Source organism: Carettochelys insculpta, chromosome 17, assembly GCF_033958435.1.
Source record: "Carettochelys insculpta isolate YL-2023 chromosome 17, ASM3395843v1, whole genome shotgun sequence".
In the NCBI taxonomy this organism is placed as follows: Eukaryota; Metazoa; Chordata; order Testudines; family Carettochelyidae; genus Carettochelys; species Carettochelys insculpta.
In genome coordinates, this window is record NC_134153.1 from 5340132 (window position 1) to 5358398 (window position 18267).

General features: G+C 48.3%; 2 protein-coding genes across 4 annotated transcripts in view; both read right to left on the reverse strand.

Moving 5' to 3' along the window:
* The window catches only part of UCKL1 (uridine-cytidine kinase 1 like 1), a 47038-nt gene extending 43599 nt beyond the window's left edge, over positions 1 to 3439 (reverse strand). For all 3 annotated transcript variants that reach the window (XM_075012211.1, XM_075012206.1, XM_075012207.1), the window contains exon 1: positions 3333 to 3439. In XM_075012211.1, the coding sequence (XP_074868312.1) occupies positions 3333 to 3403 (71 nt within the window). In that variant the 5' untranslated portion in view covers positions 3404 to 3439. The remainder of the gene's footprint in view (positions 1 to 3332) is intronic.
* Positions 3440 to 10150: 6711 nt separating this feature from the next.
* Positions 10151 to 18267, reverse strand: part of ZNF512B (zinc finger protein 512B) — a 102543-nt gene continuing 94426 nt past the window's right edge. The window contains exon 18 of the transcript XR_012647859.1: positions 10151 to 10255. The gene's annotated coding sequence lies outside the window, so the exon portion shown is untranslated. The remainder of the gene's footprint in view (positions 10256 to 18267) is intronic.

An 18267-nucleotide genomic window follows, 5' to 3' on the forward strand; every position in this document is an offset into this window, starting at 1 on the left:
GCCTCTCCAGTTATTACTCAGCTCTGCTCTTCCTGCCTCTGGTAAACCCATTGTTTTCATAGGCCCCATTTTACAGTTGATGAAACTGATGCTCTGAAAGGTTAAGGGCAACATATCAAAACACAGTTGCCTGCGTATCTCTTTCCCCTGAAAATAAGTCTCCTTGTCACCAACTCAACTGGACATCAGTGTGTTCAGCATGTCCAGAAAACCTAAGAACCCAAGTTTGAAAGGTCTGACCTTATGGACTTGCCCACAATCACATGCCACTAATTTGAAAGAGAACACAAGGGAACTCTGGACTTCCAGGTGTCTGCTCCAGCATCTAGACCAGTGGTTTTCAACCAGAAGTATGTGTACCCCTGGAGATACGCAGGGCTATTCCAGGGAGTGCATTCACTCAGTGGTTTTCAAAATTTTTTTTTAAGAATAAAATAATTGGGCTTATTTTATGTTCATTTATATTTTTATTCATCCTTTTTGCACAACTATAAGTACGATGGCAAGTTTATTGCTTATAGGTAATTTCTCCCACCCAACCAGTTATGATTAAGTTGTTTAAGCAAATGTGTTGCAATCGTAGAAAAAACTACGTCTGAAAATTGTAGGTACTGGGGTACTTATAATTTTTTTAAAAAGAGGTTCTTTATTAAAAAAAGGTTGAGAAACACTGATCAAGCCTGTGTTGTCATAGGTACACTGCATTTTAGAAAGTATTACTTAGTGATATTTTTAATAAACCCTCTCGTAGGCACCCCCAAAGCTCAGAATATTTCATCTCTCCAGCTGATCTATTCCATGCATCATGTCAACTCAAAGAATTTTTAATAGCAACAGAGAGGTAGCTGCGTTAGCCTGTACTCCAACAAAACAAAACAGCAGAAATGTAGCACTTTAACAACTAACAAAACGATTTATTAGGTGATGAGCTTTTGTGGGACAGCTTCAGATCAATCTCATTTCCAATATAAATGTCAGTCTATATTGGAAATGAGATTGATCTGATGAAGTGGGTCTGTCCCACGAAAGCTCATCCCCGAATAAATCATTTTGTTAGTCTTTAAAGTGCTACATTTCTGCTGTTTTGTTTTGTCAAAGAATTTTTGTTTTTCTTTAAAAAAAAAATTGAGGAAAATCCATCCACCCATTGTTCAGTTATAGTAACAGAGAGGAAGCCGTGCTAGTCTATACACTATCAAAACAAAAAGCAGTCAAGTAGCACTTTAAAGACTAGCAAAATGGTTTATTAAGTGAGCTTTCGTGGGACAGACCCACTTCTTCAGACCATAGCCAGACCAGAACAGACTCAATATTTAAGGCACAGAAAACCAAAAACAGTAAGCAAGGAGGACAAATCAGAAAAAGATAATCAAGGTGAGCAAATCAGAGAGTGGAGGGGTGGGGTCAATGGGCACAAAACAGACATCAAAACACTCCAGATCCACCAACCAGTTAGTCAACATTTTAATGGAATGGAACATTCTGTCAATGACCTAAAGGTATGTGTGTTACTGAAGAAGAATTATCGCACCGTTCTGGAAAGGGAAGAAGCCAAGCTGGCTTTTATATTCAAATTCGGCACATTAACACATGGTTTAAATCGTGATGGGAACTTTCTGAGTCACTATAGGGGCTCGTCTGCATACTTGGCTCAATCTAATTCTTGACCTTCCCCTCCACTCTCTGATTTGCTCACCTTGATTATCTTTTTCTGATTTGCCCTCCTTGCTTACTGTTTTTGGTTCTCTGTGCCTTAAATATTGAGTCTGTTCTGGTCTGGCTATGGTCTGAAGAAGTGGGTCTGTCCCTCGAAAGCTCACCTAATAAACCATTTTGCTAGTCTTTAAAGTGCCACTTGACTGCTTTTTGTTTTGATTGTTCAGTTATGTGAGTGAGAAAAAAGATATCCATTTGCCTCTTCCAAGGTGGCAAATTTTAAGACTTTTTTTTTTTGGCGGTGCACAATATTTGGAAACACACAAAAACAAAATGATTTATAAACAGCTAAACTTTAATATTTTCCAGAATGCTCATCCTCATTCACTTTTATCTGTTGACCATTTTACAAAGCAACAAGAAATAAAGTGACTAATTCCTTGGTTTTATGTATGCAGACTAAATGTCACACCTCTCAGATCTAGTACTCTCTCATCCAACAGGACCATAGTTGTTGCCAGACAAGAGAGTAGACGGCCAGTGCAGGAGGCCCAGCAGGGCTGGCAGCAGCCCCCTGGCAGCCAGGGGTGGGGACAGAGGTAGGGCCTGGCTGGAGTCCCGGGACAGTCCCTGGTAGCCTGTGCTGGGGCTGGAGTCCTGAGCATGCTGGATAAGGAAGGTGCAACCTATAGAATCCTTTGCTAATGTTGAGCTGGGTGAAACTAACACCCACTTAGAATCTTTCCTCATTGAAAGAGTTTGATACAGAGGTGGTTTTTGCAGTTTTAGAGAGAGTAACAGCTAAAGATTTCACCAGTGAGGAAAGGTCCCAGCTGTATTTATAAACAGCAGGTGAAATCCTGACCTCTCAGAAGTCAATGGACATTTTGCCATTGACTTCAGTGATGCCAGTCACCCCAGAAGATCAGACTGCACATTTCAGAACCCTTGCACGATCAGTCTGTGAGGCTTACTCTGCTCACCCCTAAATAAGTAATAAGTAGTATAGGGTACCCCAATGAGTGCAGGACAGATCATGCTGCCATTTACAAATGTAAAACTCTATGTTACACAACGCATTAAGCCCACCTAGGACTCCACCATTACTTCTGGGCTCACCACGGGCACGTGGAAGTTCAGGCAGAGAGTAGGGTGTGAACTCAGATCTCCTGGGCTAGCCCCGATCACTTGAGTTTGAGAAGAATTGTTGTTAGCAACATAGGGCCTATGCTGGGCCAGTCTGACTCATCCCAGTACAGGGCAGAGAAAACACATCCTACCCAGGACACTTTCCTAATCTCTGCATGCTGCCCCACTGAAATGCAGCTAGCTCTGGGGAGGAGGGCACCTATCAGGTGCACAGCACTTGGCAAGAGAGAAAAGCGAGGGAAAGTTTAGACAAACACTCCGGGGCCAAACAGGAGATGCCAGCGGGAGAGGCGGATCCACCAGGCTCTAGAGCTCCTCAGAACAGCGGCCCCCCCAAAAACAAAAACATAACAACAACCCAGACTCCAGGGGCAAAGTGGCCACACCTTGAAGCCACCTCCTTGGAGAGCCCGTTCTGCCTGTTGGCAGCACAACTACTTCCCCTGTCCTGGCAGCCTACTCAGAAACAAACATGCCAGAGTAACACACCGCCCCGCCCCAAGGAGCCCCCCAGCGCATCCTGTTACCTGCCATCCCCTGGCGCGCCTCTCTCCGCGTTCACTCCCTCTCCCCCACCGCCTCCATCGGCTGCAGCCATTGCATTTCGCGATCAGCTGTTGGGAGAGCGGCTGGGGAGGGCCGCCCCCTGCGCCCCAGAGTTTCATGGGAATTGTAGTTCCCCGGCGGCAGAGAAGGCGCTCGTCCCAAAGGCCCGGAACCCCTGGGTGGACTACAACCAGCCGGAAGAGCGGCACCCTTTGCATCATGGGAGTTGTAGTTTGTCTTGGTTTACAGGCGAGGAACAACCGGGCAGGGAAATGAAACTGAAGTCACAAGGCAGGGTGCAGAGCAAGAAGATGAGTGCAAGGCCACTGAGCACACCCTCTGCTGGCCTCAGGATGCGTCGGACCAGCACCAGCAAAGCCAAGACAGTTGGACAGACTGTGGCCTCTGCTGCTTCTGAATATAAATATAAAAATAACAAGAAGTCCTGTGGCACCTTCTCGACTAACAGATATTTTGGAGCAAACACTTCCGTGGGCAAAGACCCACTTCACCAGAGGCGGGTCTTTGTCCACGAAAACTTACGCTCCAAAATATCTGTTAGCCTATAAGGTGCCACAGGACTTCTTGTTTTTGCAGATACAGATTAACACAGCTACCCTTCTGATAAATATAAAAGATTGCAAAGAACCAGAGCTGGGCATTAGTGAGCCTGCAAAATACCAGAGCCCTGTGCCTGCAAATGTTGGAGGACACTGAGCCTGCAAAAGATTAGAATGACTTTAATAGTTCACCTGCAAAGTCGTGGGCCTGCTAAATACTGGAGCTATAGAACTTAATGACGTGTTCTCCTAAGACAATGAGCAAGTCCTGTTGTCAATGGCAAGCAAAGAACTTGGAAAAAGGGAGATCTCGCAGTTTCTGCTTTAGCGGCACATGGCACAATCCTGCTCCACTGAGAGCGCCTTTAGCAACCACCCGAATTTCAACCATCAATGAACTTCCCTCCCCCAGTGGACTGACTTGGCAGGTCCCTGCAGCAAGTAAGGAACTTCAGGCATGTGAGCTGGGTATATTCTTAGACTATTGTGTGTGACGGGGGCTGTGGTTGACAGCCAAGGGACACTGTATTATTGGATTATTTATCCAGAGCCTTCATAGATTCTTGAAGCCAAAAGGGGCCATTGTGTTCATCTTGTCTCATTGCAAGCCATCCCATACGCCTGTAACGGACTGATCACAGCACTCTCAGGCGGAATTGATTGATTAGCTTCTGGAGGAAGCGCATAATGTGGTTGATGAGTGTTTGGAAGCTTTGATCTGCCAAAGAATTCTGTGTCTGCTTAACATTCCATCCCAGGCCTGGGGCCACTGGAGGCATAGTGGGTAGCGCTAAACGCTTTCGTGGCATTAGATTTCTCTGTCCATGATCACAGAGGTTACTGGAATGTTGCCTCCACCTCCTCCTCCTCCTCCTCCTCTCTCTGTCTCTCTGTCTCTCTCACACACACACGCACACTCTGGAACAGGAGAAAATGTCTCTGACAGCCACATGGCTGTGCCCCCCCAGAGCCTCCACATGGGGAGGAGGGTACATTTCACTGGGACCCCAAGGCCCTGGCTCAGGCTGCAAATTGTGGCATGTGTATGGGAGGGGACCCGTGTTACAAATTTGTTCTGGGCCCAAAAATACTATGCTGGGGCCCTGGGGCCCCCCACAGCAAAGCTCACTTTTCTTCCATGACTGGAGAGTTCAGAGCAGTCCCAGTGGGTCCTGGCTGGTGGGCAGTCCCAAAGCAGCACTCTGACAGCAGGCTGCAGCCAGTGGGCTATGGATGCTATAATCAAGTGGAGTGCGGGGGCCCTGCAGGTACAAAGCCCAAGGCAACCTCCTTGCTTGCCTTGCTCCCAAGGCCAGGCCGGGGCATCTCCTAGGAAAAGACATTCTCCTCCCGACCGAATGCAGGTGCAGAGAAAAAAAACCTGGGCGTTGACTGCCCCAAAGCCTTGAGAGAGCAAATAGCAATTACAACATCACCCAGCCCCTGAAACACAAACACAGTTAGCCAACGGTGAGAGACCAGACAAGAGCACTCGGGATCCCTTCCCTCCCTGCCCACCACCAGCACGTGGTGCAGCTGTCGGTTGAGTCATTAATAGCATCAGCCACAGAGAGGGTGAAAGGGGAGACGTGTGCAAACAATGCTAAGTTTGGCAAGGAACCTGCTCAGCAATGCAAACGTCACAGGGCGGTGGGGGGGCTAGAGAAAGGAGGCTGATCTACTGCATTCGCTTATCCATGGCATCGTGCACGTTCTTGGCCAGCCTTGCCATTCCTGCACTGCCTGAACCACGGAGACTTGGGGGACCTGTTGACCCTTTGCAGACACTTGGGAAGGCAGAAATGCCAGCGCCTGTCACTGGAGGGCTGCCTCACCTCCCACTTACCCAGGTGAACTCCACTGTGTGCACCAGACCCCGGTGCAATGGAGCTACTCTTAGATTCAACTCTCCCCTGAGTTACATCCCCACTGAATTTGTGGGGCTGCCCGGGGTGTAATTCAGGCTGGCTCATGTTTTGGAGGGAGTAGAGGGAATAAAGGAAAGAGCAGATGCGAAAAATCCCCAAGCTTGCTTTACACATTCCTAACCTCCCTCTCCAAAGGGCCTTAGCCTTATTTCAGTGGGCTTAGCTGTCCCAACTTGCAGATGTATTGGCAAGCTGATGCATTAAGGGACATTTGGCTAAAATTGCTGATTGTTTGGTGATCTGCCAAAAAAGGCACTGGAAAGTGGACAAGGATTTTATTGTCCATCTAAACCTGATGCCATGGGCAGGTGTCATTCTTCCGTCTTTGGTGCCCCCCGACTGCTGTGGCTGGAGCAGCAGACAAGAACAGATGCCTCTGAATCCCACCCTATCCCTCAGCTGCGCTTATCAGGGCTGATCCCCACTCTGACACTCCAGCTGCGTCTACACGTGCACGCTACTTCGAAGTAGCGGCAGTAACTTCGAAATAGCGCCCGTCACGTCTACACGTGTTGGGCGCTATTTCGAAGTTGAAATCGACGTTAGGCGGCGAGACGTCGAAGTCGCTAACCCCATGAGGGGATGGGAATAGCGCCCTACTTCGACGTTCAACATCGAAGTAGGGACGTGTAGACGATCCGCGTCCCGCAACATCGAAATAGCGGGGTCCTCCATGGCGGCCATCAGCTGGGGGGTTGAGAGATACTCTCTCTCCAGCCCTTGCGGGGCTCTGTGGTCACCGTGGGCAGCAGCCCTTAGCCCAGGGCTTCTGGCTGCTGCTGCTGCAGCTGGGGGTCCGTGCTGCATATACAGGGTCTGCAACTAGTTGTTGGCTCTGTGTATCTTGCACTGTTTAATGAAAGTGTGTCTGGGAGGGGCCCTTTAAGGGAGCGACTTGCTGTTGAGTCCGCCCCGTGACCCTGTCTGCAGCTGTGCCTGGCTCCCTTATTTCGATGTGTGCTACTTTGGCGTGTAGACGTTCCCTCGTTGTGCCTATTTCGATGTTGGGCTGAGCAACGTCGAAGTTGAACATCGACGTTGCCAGCCCTGGAGGACGTGTAGACGTTATTCATCGAAATAGCCTATTTCGATGTCGCAACATCGAAATAAGCTATTTCGAAGTTGGGTGCACGTGTAGACGTAGCCTCCGAGTGCAGAAGGTGGAGGACCACAAAATACCTTAAAAATACTTTGCCTCCAGGGGCTTCTGCTTAGAAAGCTTCCCAAGGTCATAGATTCCCTGACCCTGGGATGTAGCTGCCACCAGCCAAGCAAGAACATCCCCACCCCTTTAGAATCCAGGAAGAGACATGTGAGAGGTCTCCCTGTGGGGGTAACCCCAAGCTATTAACCCTCCCTTAGGAGAGAGCTTGAAAACAAAGGGGAAGAAATTAAGCTGCAATCTGACAGCTGACCTTTTGGTCTTAGGCAAGAAAATACACAGCCCCTTCACTAGGACACAGAAATCAAATCGGTGCCTTAAAAAAAGTATTTGTTAACAAAACAACAGATAAAGCATCCCGAGAAAGTGATAAAGCGTGCTCAGTTGCTAGCTGTTACCAAACCAAAAAAGAAGGTAGATTAAAGCACAGAAACTCATTTCCCTGGGACTCAGTTTAGAAGTTACAGTGAACAAGCCAGCCCAAGATGTCCTGCACCAAACCCGAAATAAAAAATAACCTGACCGCATCCAATGAACATTTCCTTTCTTCAATACCTACATATCTGTTTGCTCACATTGTGTTGTGGCCTGAATATTTACTGGATTCATTAAGCCGGCTCAGGATTAAACTTCTTGCGCTCTCTGCTCTGGCCAGAGAAGAAAGACCCACTCAGCAGGAAACTGCCTCAATTCGAACAATCCCGCTTTCTTCCCATTGGCTCACCTGGCTGTTTGCCAGCGGAGAACCCACTCTCTCTGGGTTTAACCCTTTACAGGCCTTGACCGTGCCAAAAACCCACAAGGGTTAAGCCCAGCTGGCAATTTCTGTTCTACAGAGGCTGCGACCGGCCAGTGTAAAGCATATGAGTCTGTAAGGCAGCGGAAGAGTGCAGGGTCAGAGCTGTACGGAGGAATCTTACCCCCATCTCCTGCAAGGCGTCCATGTGCAGAGGACCTTGAACCTTCACAGTGGATTTTAATGGGTTGGGTGCAGGGGAGTTATCAGGGCCTAAATACCTATCTAGACAGGTAATTGCTCCCTGAAAGGAGCCACAGGGCTTTTGAGTGGTATGCAGGAGCCGGCCAAGGGGAGGTTTCACTGAGAGCAGTAGACCTGGGGATTTCACATTCTTCCTGAAAGTTCCTCTGCAGTGAATGTACAGCTCTGGCCCAACTGCGAGGACTAAAGGAGAGCGGTCTGGTTACAGAAACCAGCTGCTGTTAAGCAGTGTGTGTGTGTGGGGGGGGGGGGTATGTGTGTGCCACGAGGCAGGACTGTCCGCACAAACACAGTACCACCATAATCACTCCCACATCCTTATTGTAATGATTCCCTTGGCTCCAGGGTAGGGCAGGAGGGGGCCTTCCCAAGGGCTGAATTTTCTATTTTTGTGCTGGATCACAGCAGCCTCTGAGAACAACAAGAAGTCCTGTAGCACCTTATAACATGTTTTGGAGCATATGCTCCAAAATATCTGTCAGTCTATAAGGTGCCACAGGACTTCTTGTTGTTCTCGAGGATACAGACTAACTCAGCTCCCTCTCTGATACGAGCAGCCTCTGAAGCATCTCTCGGAGCTGTGTGTGTGTGTTCCTATCACAACAGCTCCATGCAGTGGCTGGAAAGGGTTGGCATATTCCCTGGAGAGTTGCAAAGCAACAACCCTCCACGCCCGTCTGGGGCTGTGACTGAAGCAGGGCAGACGCTCAGCAGTGGCACTGGGTGAAGATGAGGTGCCTCTTCCTCGGACTTGACCTTGTCCACCTAAATCCAGGTGTAAACGCTTGTCTGCACCACTCGTGGTGGCGCTGGTGATCACTAACCTCACTCAGGTTTCACACTGACCTTCTGTCTACCATAATGAGGGCGGGTTTCTTTGAGTCCTGCTCCAGGTCTAATAGTCCAAGAAGAGAAGCCGAGTCAGAAGTCAAAGTTCAGGAGAGCTGCTCTTTTTCCTCTCCCCCAGAAGGCATCAAACTCCAGGTTAACAGAGGGATCGGCTGATCCTTTGACCCATGTCTTGGGAGCAGCCTTACAATTCCCAATGCTGGCCGTGTACCCGAGTGCCGGGTTGCAGCCCCAGTCCTGCTCACCCCGATGTCAGCGGCTGAGCTCCTTTGGCTTTTGATGGACGCGAGATTGGACCTAAGACCTCTCATAAACCAGCTGTCACTTCTCATTCCCTGCGGGATGCCTTAGCCCACCGCCTAAGGCTTTCTCCACACTGGCAATCGAACGACAAAGCTGTTGTCATTCATAGGTGCTTAACCCCTCCCCCCAACCCCAAAAGCGCCCCACTTGTAGGGGTTGGAAATTTTTGGCTGGCAAAAGTGAGGACAAACAGGCTTGATGCTGCCTGACTTTTAACAGCACGGCTGTGTTGCTAAAGCTGCGTGGTGTAGACGTACCGTAAAGCTTGCACTGTTCAGCAGGCCAGGCAGCCTAGAGCGTGGGCAGCAGGGATGCCCCAGGACCAGCGTTCCCTGTAAGCTGAGTCCAGGGTCAGCCACACTGGAGAGATTCAGGAGCCACCAGCTGACCAGCACAGCACCCACAGCTTTCCACGAGCAGTAGCAGGGAGTTTTTACTGGTGGTGCACATCCACACGTGCTTTGGTGCACATAAAAAGTTTATTCTGCACATGGATGGAAAAAATTAGAAGGGATACCGCCCATGACGGATGCAGTTTAAGCTGAGTTTTTTTGCCAGGGGGAGGAGAACTGGAGCCAGGGGTGCTCAACATTTTTACATTCAGCTGGTTACTAATAACACAGCTCATGGCCTCAACAGATCTCCCTCTATGTTACAAAGGTCAGGACCAACATCCCCATTTTACAGATGGGGAAACCGAGGCACCGCATGGTGGAGTAACTTGCCTGAGGTCACCCTACTGGCCCATGGCAGACTGGGAAGAGACGTGAATGAAGTCTTATGAGTCCCTGCTCTGTGTCTGAGGCCTTCAATCTCACTTGCAGCCGCATCACCTCCTCCACTAGCTGTGCTGGGGACGACTCACTGAACACCCCTGCCAGGAACTCCAGGCAAACGAGAAAGGAAAAAAGATGCTGATTGGAGGAAAACCCGTTGTCTTTTGGTGAACTTCCCCCCCCCGCCCCAAAAAAAAATCAATAAACATTTATTTGATACAGTTTTTTTTTAAATATATACAGTACAGAGATGAATTCCGTCTAGGTGTTCAGCGGCACAGTTGTTAATATTTACGTATTACAGTATTCTCAGATGGAGGCTTTGTCTAGGATTAACAAAAGAACAGTCACAAATTGGGAGTCTCATATAAGATATTTTACCTTTAAAACTTTTTTTGCAAATAAACACTTTTTAATATATATTTATAGATATGGTTACAAGTGGTAAATTGAAAATCTTCCCCCCCACAAATGCACTAATTGGCACTAACAAGAAACAGTCGGACGTTGGAATAAGTGCAACAAAGAGAAAGGAAAAGAAAAAAAATATATATAACCCAAATGGTTTGTGTTGATGTGCACCCATCTACTTGGCTGAAAGCAATTCCTGTGCCCATTTTGTATGGCTCATCCTCAGGAGACTCCAATCGGGAATGAGTCACGCTGTAGAACTACAACAAGAAGGATCTGACCAGAGCTGGATTTTTCTCCCTGTACTGAACCATGACGTAGACTGAAGGATGCTACTGCTACTACTACTGAACCATGGTCTTTGCTGTCATTGTGTATAAAAGGTTTCCCTGACACCCGGCACTTCCATTTTCACTTCAAAGCTCCTCCAAAGGGAGGAGAAGATTGAGATTGAGGCTGGAGTTAGTGCTTCCGGAAACAGTTTGGGCTAGGTCTTGCAAAGCGGGCTGTGAGGGGGCGCGGTTATGGAATGTGTGTGCACAGCTGCCCTTTGTGTGACTGAACTGTGTTTGAGATATTAGCCCTTTCATCAGTGATTTGTAGGCACACATTTGGGGCCAGATTTCCACACAGACAGGATGCGCCCTGGCATGCGCAAAACGTGTGCATCCTTTGTGTGTGCACGAACTGCGACGGTGTGCAAAGGACCCTGTGACATTACCTGATGTGTGTGTGTGCAGTCAGGGTCGTTGTGGTTCTGAAAATACTGGCCCTTCATTTAGATTTAATAAGCCCCTAAAGTCTGCAACAAATTCTCCTTCATGACAGAGTTATTAAACCCCTCAGTTATTCAACTTGCTGGGATTTACTTACCATGCAATAGCTGCCTTATTAAATCTACATTAAATGGGTGTATAGAAGCCTTCATTTAAGCCATGAGGGTGTTATGCAAGGAAAGCAATAACCCAAAGCATGTGTGTGGATGCCCCCACGTCCTGCCTCCCTGCTGACACGGGGGATCCCAGCACAGCTGCCCAGTGGCAATGCTTTTCTGCACTTGCAAACCAGCTAGATATGCACAATTGGTTTGGTTTTTCAAAGCATTTCTTAGGATCCCTTTCTTCAGTTGCAGCAACTCTTTATCAATGTAAGCTGAACGGGTGGGGTCTATGGAACCACACAGCAAGGACAGGCCCACCCACGCTACTGAACGAGAGTTGTTTCAATCGTGCTGCGACTGTTTTAGAAGAAACGTCTATTAAGGGCTCGGTGACTCTGAACTCCAGGTTTGTCAGTTTCATTCCGCGAGGGTTGGCTTTTATAATGGAGCCCAATGGCTTTGCAGTGTCTCCTGGGGTTGGCCCTATGGCTTAGATGTAGTCGTTGCATGGACGAGAACAAGGGGTGCCACAGCCTTAGAGGACACCCCGTTTGCAAATGAACGGCAGGGAGGCGAGTCACATGCTGCCCTCCCCGTACTGATTAGGAGCCAGCCTTTCCCACTGCCACAAGGGAGCCCCTAACAATCCATCCCCAGTGGGAGGAGGGGAGAACACAGACGAGGCAGGTGGCTGCGGCAGAAAGTCCGGCACCCGGATTAACTTGCTTAGGTGGCCCAAGCTAGGCCAAACCCTTGTAAGGAGGGAGGTACTATGGGTAAGGACTCACAGGGTGCTCAGTAAGACCAGCATGTGAGTAAGGGATATAAATATCAAACACCAGTCAGGCTATAGAGCCCAACGAAAGTGGACCCAGTCACATTCTTTCCCCTGTAAACTCCCATTGGCTTCAATGGGATTTACAGGTCAGAGTGAAGAATTAGGCTGTAAAACAGTGTTCCCTGTAAGCTGAGCACTTGGGTGGCCATCCAGGGAAGATTTAGGTGCTGCCCAGCTGATTAGCAGAGTGCCCACAGATGGCAGAGTACGTTCCTATGGTTGGTGTGCATCCGCACATGCTTCAGGGCACATAAAGTTTATTCTGCCCCCGGATGGAAAAAACAGTTAGTGGGAATACTGGCTGTAAACTATTGAATTCCTGTGCCTCCAGGATATACAATAAAACCAAAGTCCCCAAAATATGTGTAGTAGGGTGGAACCCAAACTCCACAACTACAGATCAACCCTTAACCCAGCTCAACTAGACCTGAAGCTAATAAAGTCAGAGAAACAAGCTTGGCTCCTGGATCTCATCCTCCTTTTAAACCAAGCTGAAACTGTTGCATGCTAAGTATCAGAGGGGTAGCCCAGTTAGTCTGTATCTTCAAAAAAACAACAAGAAGTCCTGTGGCACCTTATAGACTAACAGGTATTTTGGTGCATAAACTTCCATGGGCAAAGGCCCACTTCATCAGATGCGTCTGACGAGGCGGGTCTTTGCCCACAAAAGCTTATGCACCAAAATACCTCTTAGTCCCTAAGCTGCCACAGGACTTCTTGTTGGATGCTAACGTCCCATCTATCTGCTGGTACACGAGTGGAATGAAGTGGAAACAGATAAGCCACCACCTAGTATTGATAAAGGCATCTGACACTTGCTTGGTGGGATCTCTCTGTCCACAGGGATCAATGTGTAGATTCCCAAGCCAGCCTCATCAATGGCCATCGCTTTCCTTTGAATGGCACATTAGGTTTCCTATAAAGTCCAGCCATTCCTGCCCATCCAAAATCTTTACCAAGCCTCCTTTTACGTCAGGCAAGCCAAAATACGAGCAAGCCAGTCCACTCCCAGCGACAGTTAAAGGCATCAGGACAGTTTCCCTCTGGACCCCTGCTTACAACTTTGTTTTCAGAATAACATAGCCACAGCAAACCCTTTCATATCCAGCAGCCCCAGGACTGGGAGGTTGCTGCGGATATTCAAATCATTTGGATAGTAGAGAGACACACCCAGCAATGCATAACACGAAAGAAAAATAAGATTAGACATTAAGAAGCAAACAAAAATGTAGGCAGAGTACTTTATTCACCAACAGCAGTAGTACTGTACACTGTAAACTTATACTGCATTTGCTGTATTTATTTGTATTTACTTTCACTACATGGTACTTATGGAAAATGTAACTAAAATTTACTTATGGCTAAAATGCCGGTTATTGGAGAGTTCTGGATGACAGAATGCCGGATATGAAAGAGTTTACTGTATTACAACATGCTATTCCATGGAATAGACCAGAGTTGACATACAGGTATTTCTAGCATGGCTTTTGAGATGGACCACCAGCACAGCCCAGGTTCCTTTGGAGAAGAACAGCAATAAAGATGTCAAGATTCTGAATCACACCCAAAAATCATCTTAATTCTCTCAGTTTGGGAGAAAGAATCCTGTTCATCTTCAATGCTCCCAGCTATACGATGTTTTGTAAGGTTTCCAAAAAACCCTACCAGAATGGGCCCCTTCTTGCCACCCTTTGCTCTACTCCAGGCCCTGGGTGGCTTGCCTGTCCACGTACAGAGCTCTTTTACGTTGGAAAAGCTAACAAAATGTGTCAAAACATCTGAGCCTGGAAGCCTGAAAGGGACTCAAAATACATGAGGAAGTCTGAATTATCTTGCAACTCTGTTGTGTGCCAGGCCTTACTGGGAAGGAAAACTTATTAATACCTTCCAAAATTTGAGGGGTGTCGGTTTTTTGGGGATTCAATACAAATAAGATTAAAAGGTGACCCGTTGTGTTACTGTAAGGAAGTTGCCCAAGATAAGACACAATGGACTGATCTTGCCAACAGCTGGTGATATGTGAGGGTTGGATTTTGAATAGCACCCAGCAACCATTTGGCCTTACTCCTGGGGAACTTAGTAGTCACCAAAAAAGATGCAAAAGCCCCACAGAATAGCAAATCTCTCCCTAAACGTATTTGATATCAGCTCTGGAGAGGGCTTCTCTATGGTTCACTTTGCAGTGTTGGTGGTGGGTTCTTGTGTATGTCTGACCATCCAGAACTCAGCCTGCTAGCCATTCAGCATTGCATCTGGGACTCAACTCGTGAAGCTGGCATCCGCAGTCCCACGCCCACAACCTCTAGATGCTTAATACTCTCTTTAGCTTTCATGGGAGTTATGTTTGTGTAAGAGCACAGAATCCAGTGACCACTGCTCCTGCTCAATAGCCACGCGCTGACTTTCCTTGTCTGATCTGCTCTGACGTTGAGGAGATAAAGGCCCCTAATGCAGAGTAAGGTGAAATGCCAGAGCCTTTTATCCAGTGTCCACATGGAGGAAGCAGGCTCTCCCTGGCAAAACAATCACTGTTCCCTTTTGCAATTTTTGGCTCTTCTTTTTTGCACCTCTTGCACCTGAGTGGTCAGGAGCCCAAGGACAGAGCTAACAGAGCTAGAAAAGACCCTTTAATTCAGCCTCAGGTCCAGTGCTGGCAGCAGAACCCAAAGGAGGTGGGGAGGCATAGGTATGTCACCTCTGTGCTCCTGGGATCCTTGGAGCCGATCTGGTTCCCAGCACTATTTAGAGCAGCCAGGAGATTGCAAGTAACTTGCAACAGCTTGTTAGAGCCATCCACAAACTGCTGTACCGGCAGGCATTGTTGGAACACAGCCTTGCCACCCTCCCTTAGCAGAGGATGGGAGGGCAAGTTAGGGCCCAGCCAGGAATTCTCCCATTGCTGAGGGAATCCCCAGGTCCTGTGCAGTGGAAGCTTTACAGACCCTTTGTACTGCACAAGGGGCCAGAGCAGGACCTGCACTATTGAATCCATGCCATTGCTGTGGTGGGAGGTAAGCTAAGGTCTGCATCAGCCTAAAGCTGGAGTAAATCTAATACGCTGAAAGGTAACTGGAGTTACTTCAGATTTGTACCGGTGCAAATGAGATCAACCTTTGGCTCACAATCTCCAGCTAGCAGAAGTATTAGAGCGTAAACTGATACTGTATTTTACCTTGGGCAAATGAACATGTCAAATAAATTCAGGCTTTATACTGAAACTCTCATTCTACACTTAAGCCACAATCTTGATTTTACGGTGCATTTTGTATCATTTTAGTCTCCTCCCCACCTATGTTAAACTTAATCTTTCAGCCAGGGCGTGCTGTTTGATCTAGGCAGAGTAAAGTGCTAACGTAACAACCACTGTTTCCATGGAACCTGAAGCAAATGACAACCCCAGACACTAGGACAGGTGTATCCAGTACTGCCACTGAGGGGCACAATTTTAGAAGTGGCCGACAAACCAATGCACGGACAGATGGATGCAAACTGAGTACCTGCACATCCTATCAGTCACCTGTGCAATGCATTTGCCTGGTCTGACTGCACAAACAGATGCTCCTCTCAGACCTGGGGGGCGGGGGGCAAATTCTGAAAACGGGGTTCTTACTCGTTCCCTTATTTTATAACCTATTGATTGTTTTCTAAAGCTACCTACATATGGGGAGAGCTGTGCTGAATGGAAAGAAATAGGCACCAACGTTCAGCTGGCTTCCACCCACTCTGGCGGTCAATTTAATTAGCTACAGCTGTGCAAGCAACTTGTGCAAGCAGAGCAAATCTGTGCACCCGTTTGCAATTGCGTGAGCAGATCCACAGATCTGGCAGTGAGATGTCTGCTCAGGAGCCAGCAGACAATGTAAGCCAGGGTACGGAATATTTTCTCAAATAAAAACTTATTATGCAGTTATTTTAGGTGATTAAAAAAGTTTTTGGAACTCCCCCTCCCCCCCCGCCGAATCTGCTTCTACAGCTCATCAAACTCTTGGGCCAAATTCTGCTCACAGCTACTCAGGGCTTACATGAGCTAAATGAACAGCAATAGCCACCTCCTCTAAACACCCGGGAGGGGTGTAGTTCCAGCAAGGAATTAAAAGAGCTTGAAAGGAGCCGGCGCTCGGTGACGTTTGACGATCCCAGAAGAAAAAAAAAACAACCCAGCATATTTTCTCTCTTTAAAAGCAGCATCACACCTGATGGCAATGAAAGTTGCTGTCCTTAAGGTGCTATGATAACGAGCAACGTACATCATGGCAACTCCACTTGGTGGCATGTCAGGGAAGGTGTGAACTTGACTCAACAGCTCCTGGGTCTTTGATACGGAGCTTTAGTCTTTTCGATGATGTCCTTAAAATCTATTTCCCTTTCTCTGCTACCCATTCTGCTGCTGTAATGGCTCCTGGCTGGCAGGTGGAACTGATTGCTAGGTTCAGAGAGGTCGGATTACCGGTTTTAATCCTGAACTACGTTCTGCCAGTTTCACACCACCCTGAGTAAAGGCGAGTCAGGAAAAGACAGCATTTACTTGGTTTTGCTACCATTGTTCTGCAGCTTAAGATGGTAAGAAGCACAACAGAGAGAGAACTCCCCAAACAAGACCCTTGGATTCAAAGACACCTCGGCTTTAAGGAAGTCCCTATTTGAACCTTGGGGCTGGTCTTGTATCTAGCTTTTTACATCCACCAGCATTGCTCAAAGGCAATGACTCACCCAAGACCATTACAGAGTATCCAAGAAGCAGGTTTCTCATTGGAGAAGCCCAACTAGAAATGGCCTAGCAAGAAAGGATAGATTCACAGGCTGCTTCTAACAGTGCTAGCTCCTGCCAGGTTCAGAAACATTTTCTTAGCATCAGAGAGTCATAGGGTTGGAAGAGACGTCAGGAGGTCATCGAGTTCAGCCCTTTCCCAAAGCAGGACCAAGCCTAACTAAATTATCCCATTCAGGGCTTTGTCAAGCTTGGACTGAAAAACCTCTAGGGATGGAGACTCCATCACCTCTCCAGGTAACACATTCCAGTGCGTCACCACCCTCCTGGTGAAATAGTTTTTCCTAATACCCAACCTAGACCTCCTCTGAGGAAACTTCAGGCCATTGCTCCTTGTTCTGCCATCCCTCACTATTGATAACAGCCTCAATACCAGCCTCTTTAGAATCTCCCCCCTCAAGAAGCTGAAGGCTGCTATCAAATCACTCCTCACTCTTCTCTCCTGCAAATTAAATAAACCCACATCCTTCAGCTTCTCCTGGTAGGTCCTTTGGGAGGTGTGTGTCAGTACTGGCTATGCCTGCGCCGTGGGGAGGAGTTGTCATGCTATTTAACAGGCACCCTTCCTGGCCAGCCTGGCTGCAGAGCTCCCCTTTCTGGAGAACGGTGGTGGGACACCATGGGACAGCCTCAGGCCCACACGTGACTGAAATGGGACAGCTCAAAAAGCCTTTCGGCACCTTACAGACACGAGAGAACGTGGAAGGAAGCAAGTGTCCTGGAGATCAGCAACACCTGTCCGACACCAAGCTCGCCAGGAGGAGGGGAATAAACAGAGAATGTCCCATCCTTACCCCTTCCTCACATTCTGGCTACAGGTTCCACACCCCCAGCCTGGCCCATTCCCCAGTTTGACTCAGTCTCCTTCTGAGCAGTAGCTGCAAAGCTTGGCTGGACCCACACAGATGCAAACATGGCCACAGCGAGGCCCAGTCCCTCGGGCTTTCAGTGCTGGGAAGAGGCCAGACCTTAGGGCAGGAGGTCCCGGAGCCAGCCGGGGAAAATGCAGGGCCTTGAAACAGGCTTGGGAGGAGGCAGGGTGTGGAGGTTTCCCCCTTGCAAGAAGCCATTACCCTCAGCTCCTTCAGCAGGGGGAGGTGGCTGGAATGCCACAGCTGAGACAAGTCTAGAGGTGCCGCTGGCAAGGAACATCCTATTCATGCATGCCAGGAGGCGGGGAGGGTTTGTTCCTGGATACCAGGGTGGAGGCCAGTGCTGAAGGGGACAATGGGCAAAGTACCTTCTGCTCCAAGCCACCTTCCATCAGCTTCCCATTCTGCCCCCTGCCTGATGGAGCTGGTTGGCATAGGACACGTTATCTCTCGACAGGCACTCCAAGGATAACGCTGGCTCAGTGCCTCTAACCACAGCTGCACAGGCCCTTCCTGACCTGCCCCTCTGGCTCAGGGACACAGGCAGCTAACAGGCACCCCGTCCTGAG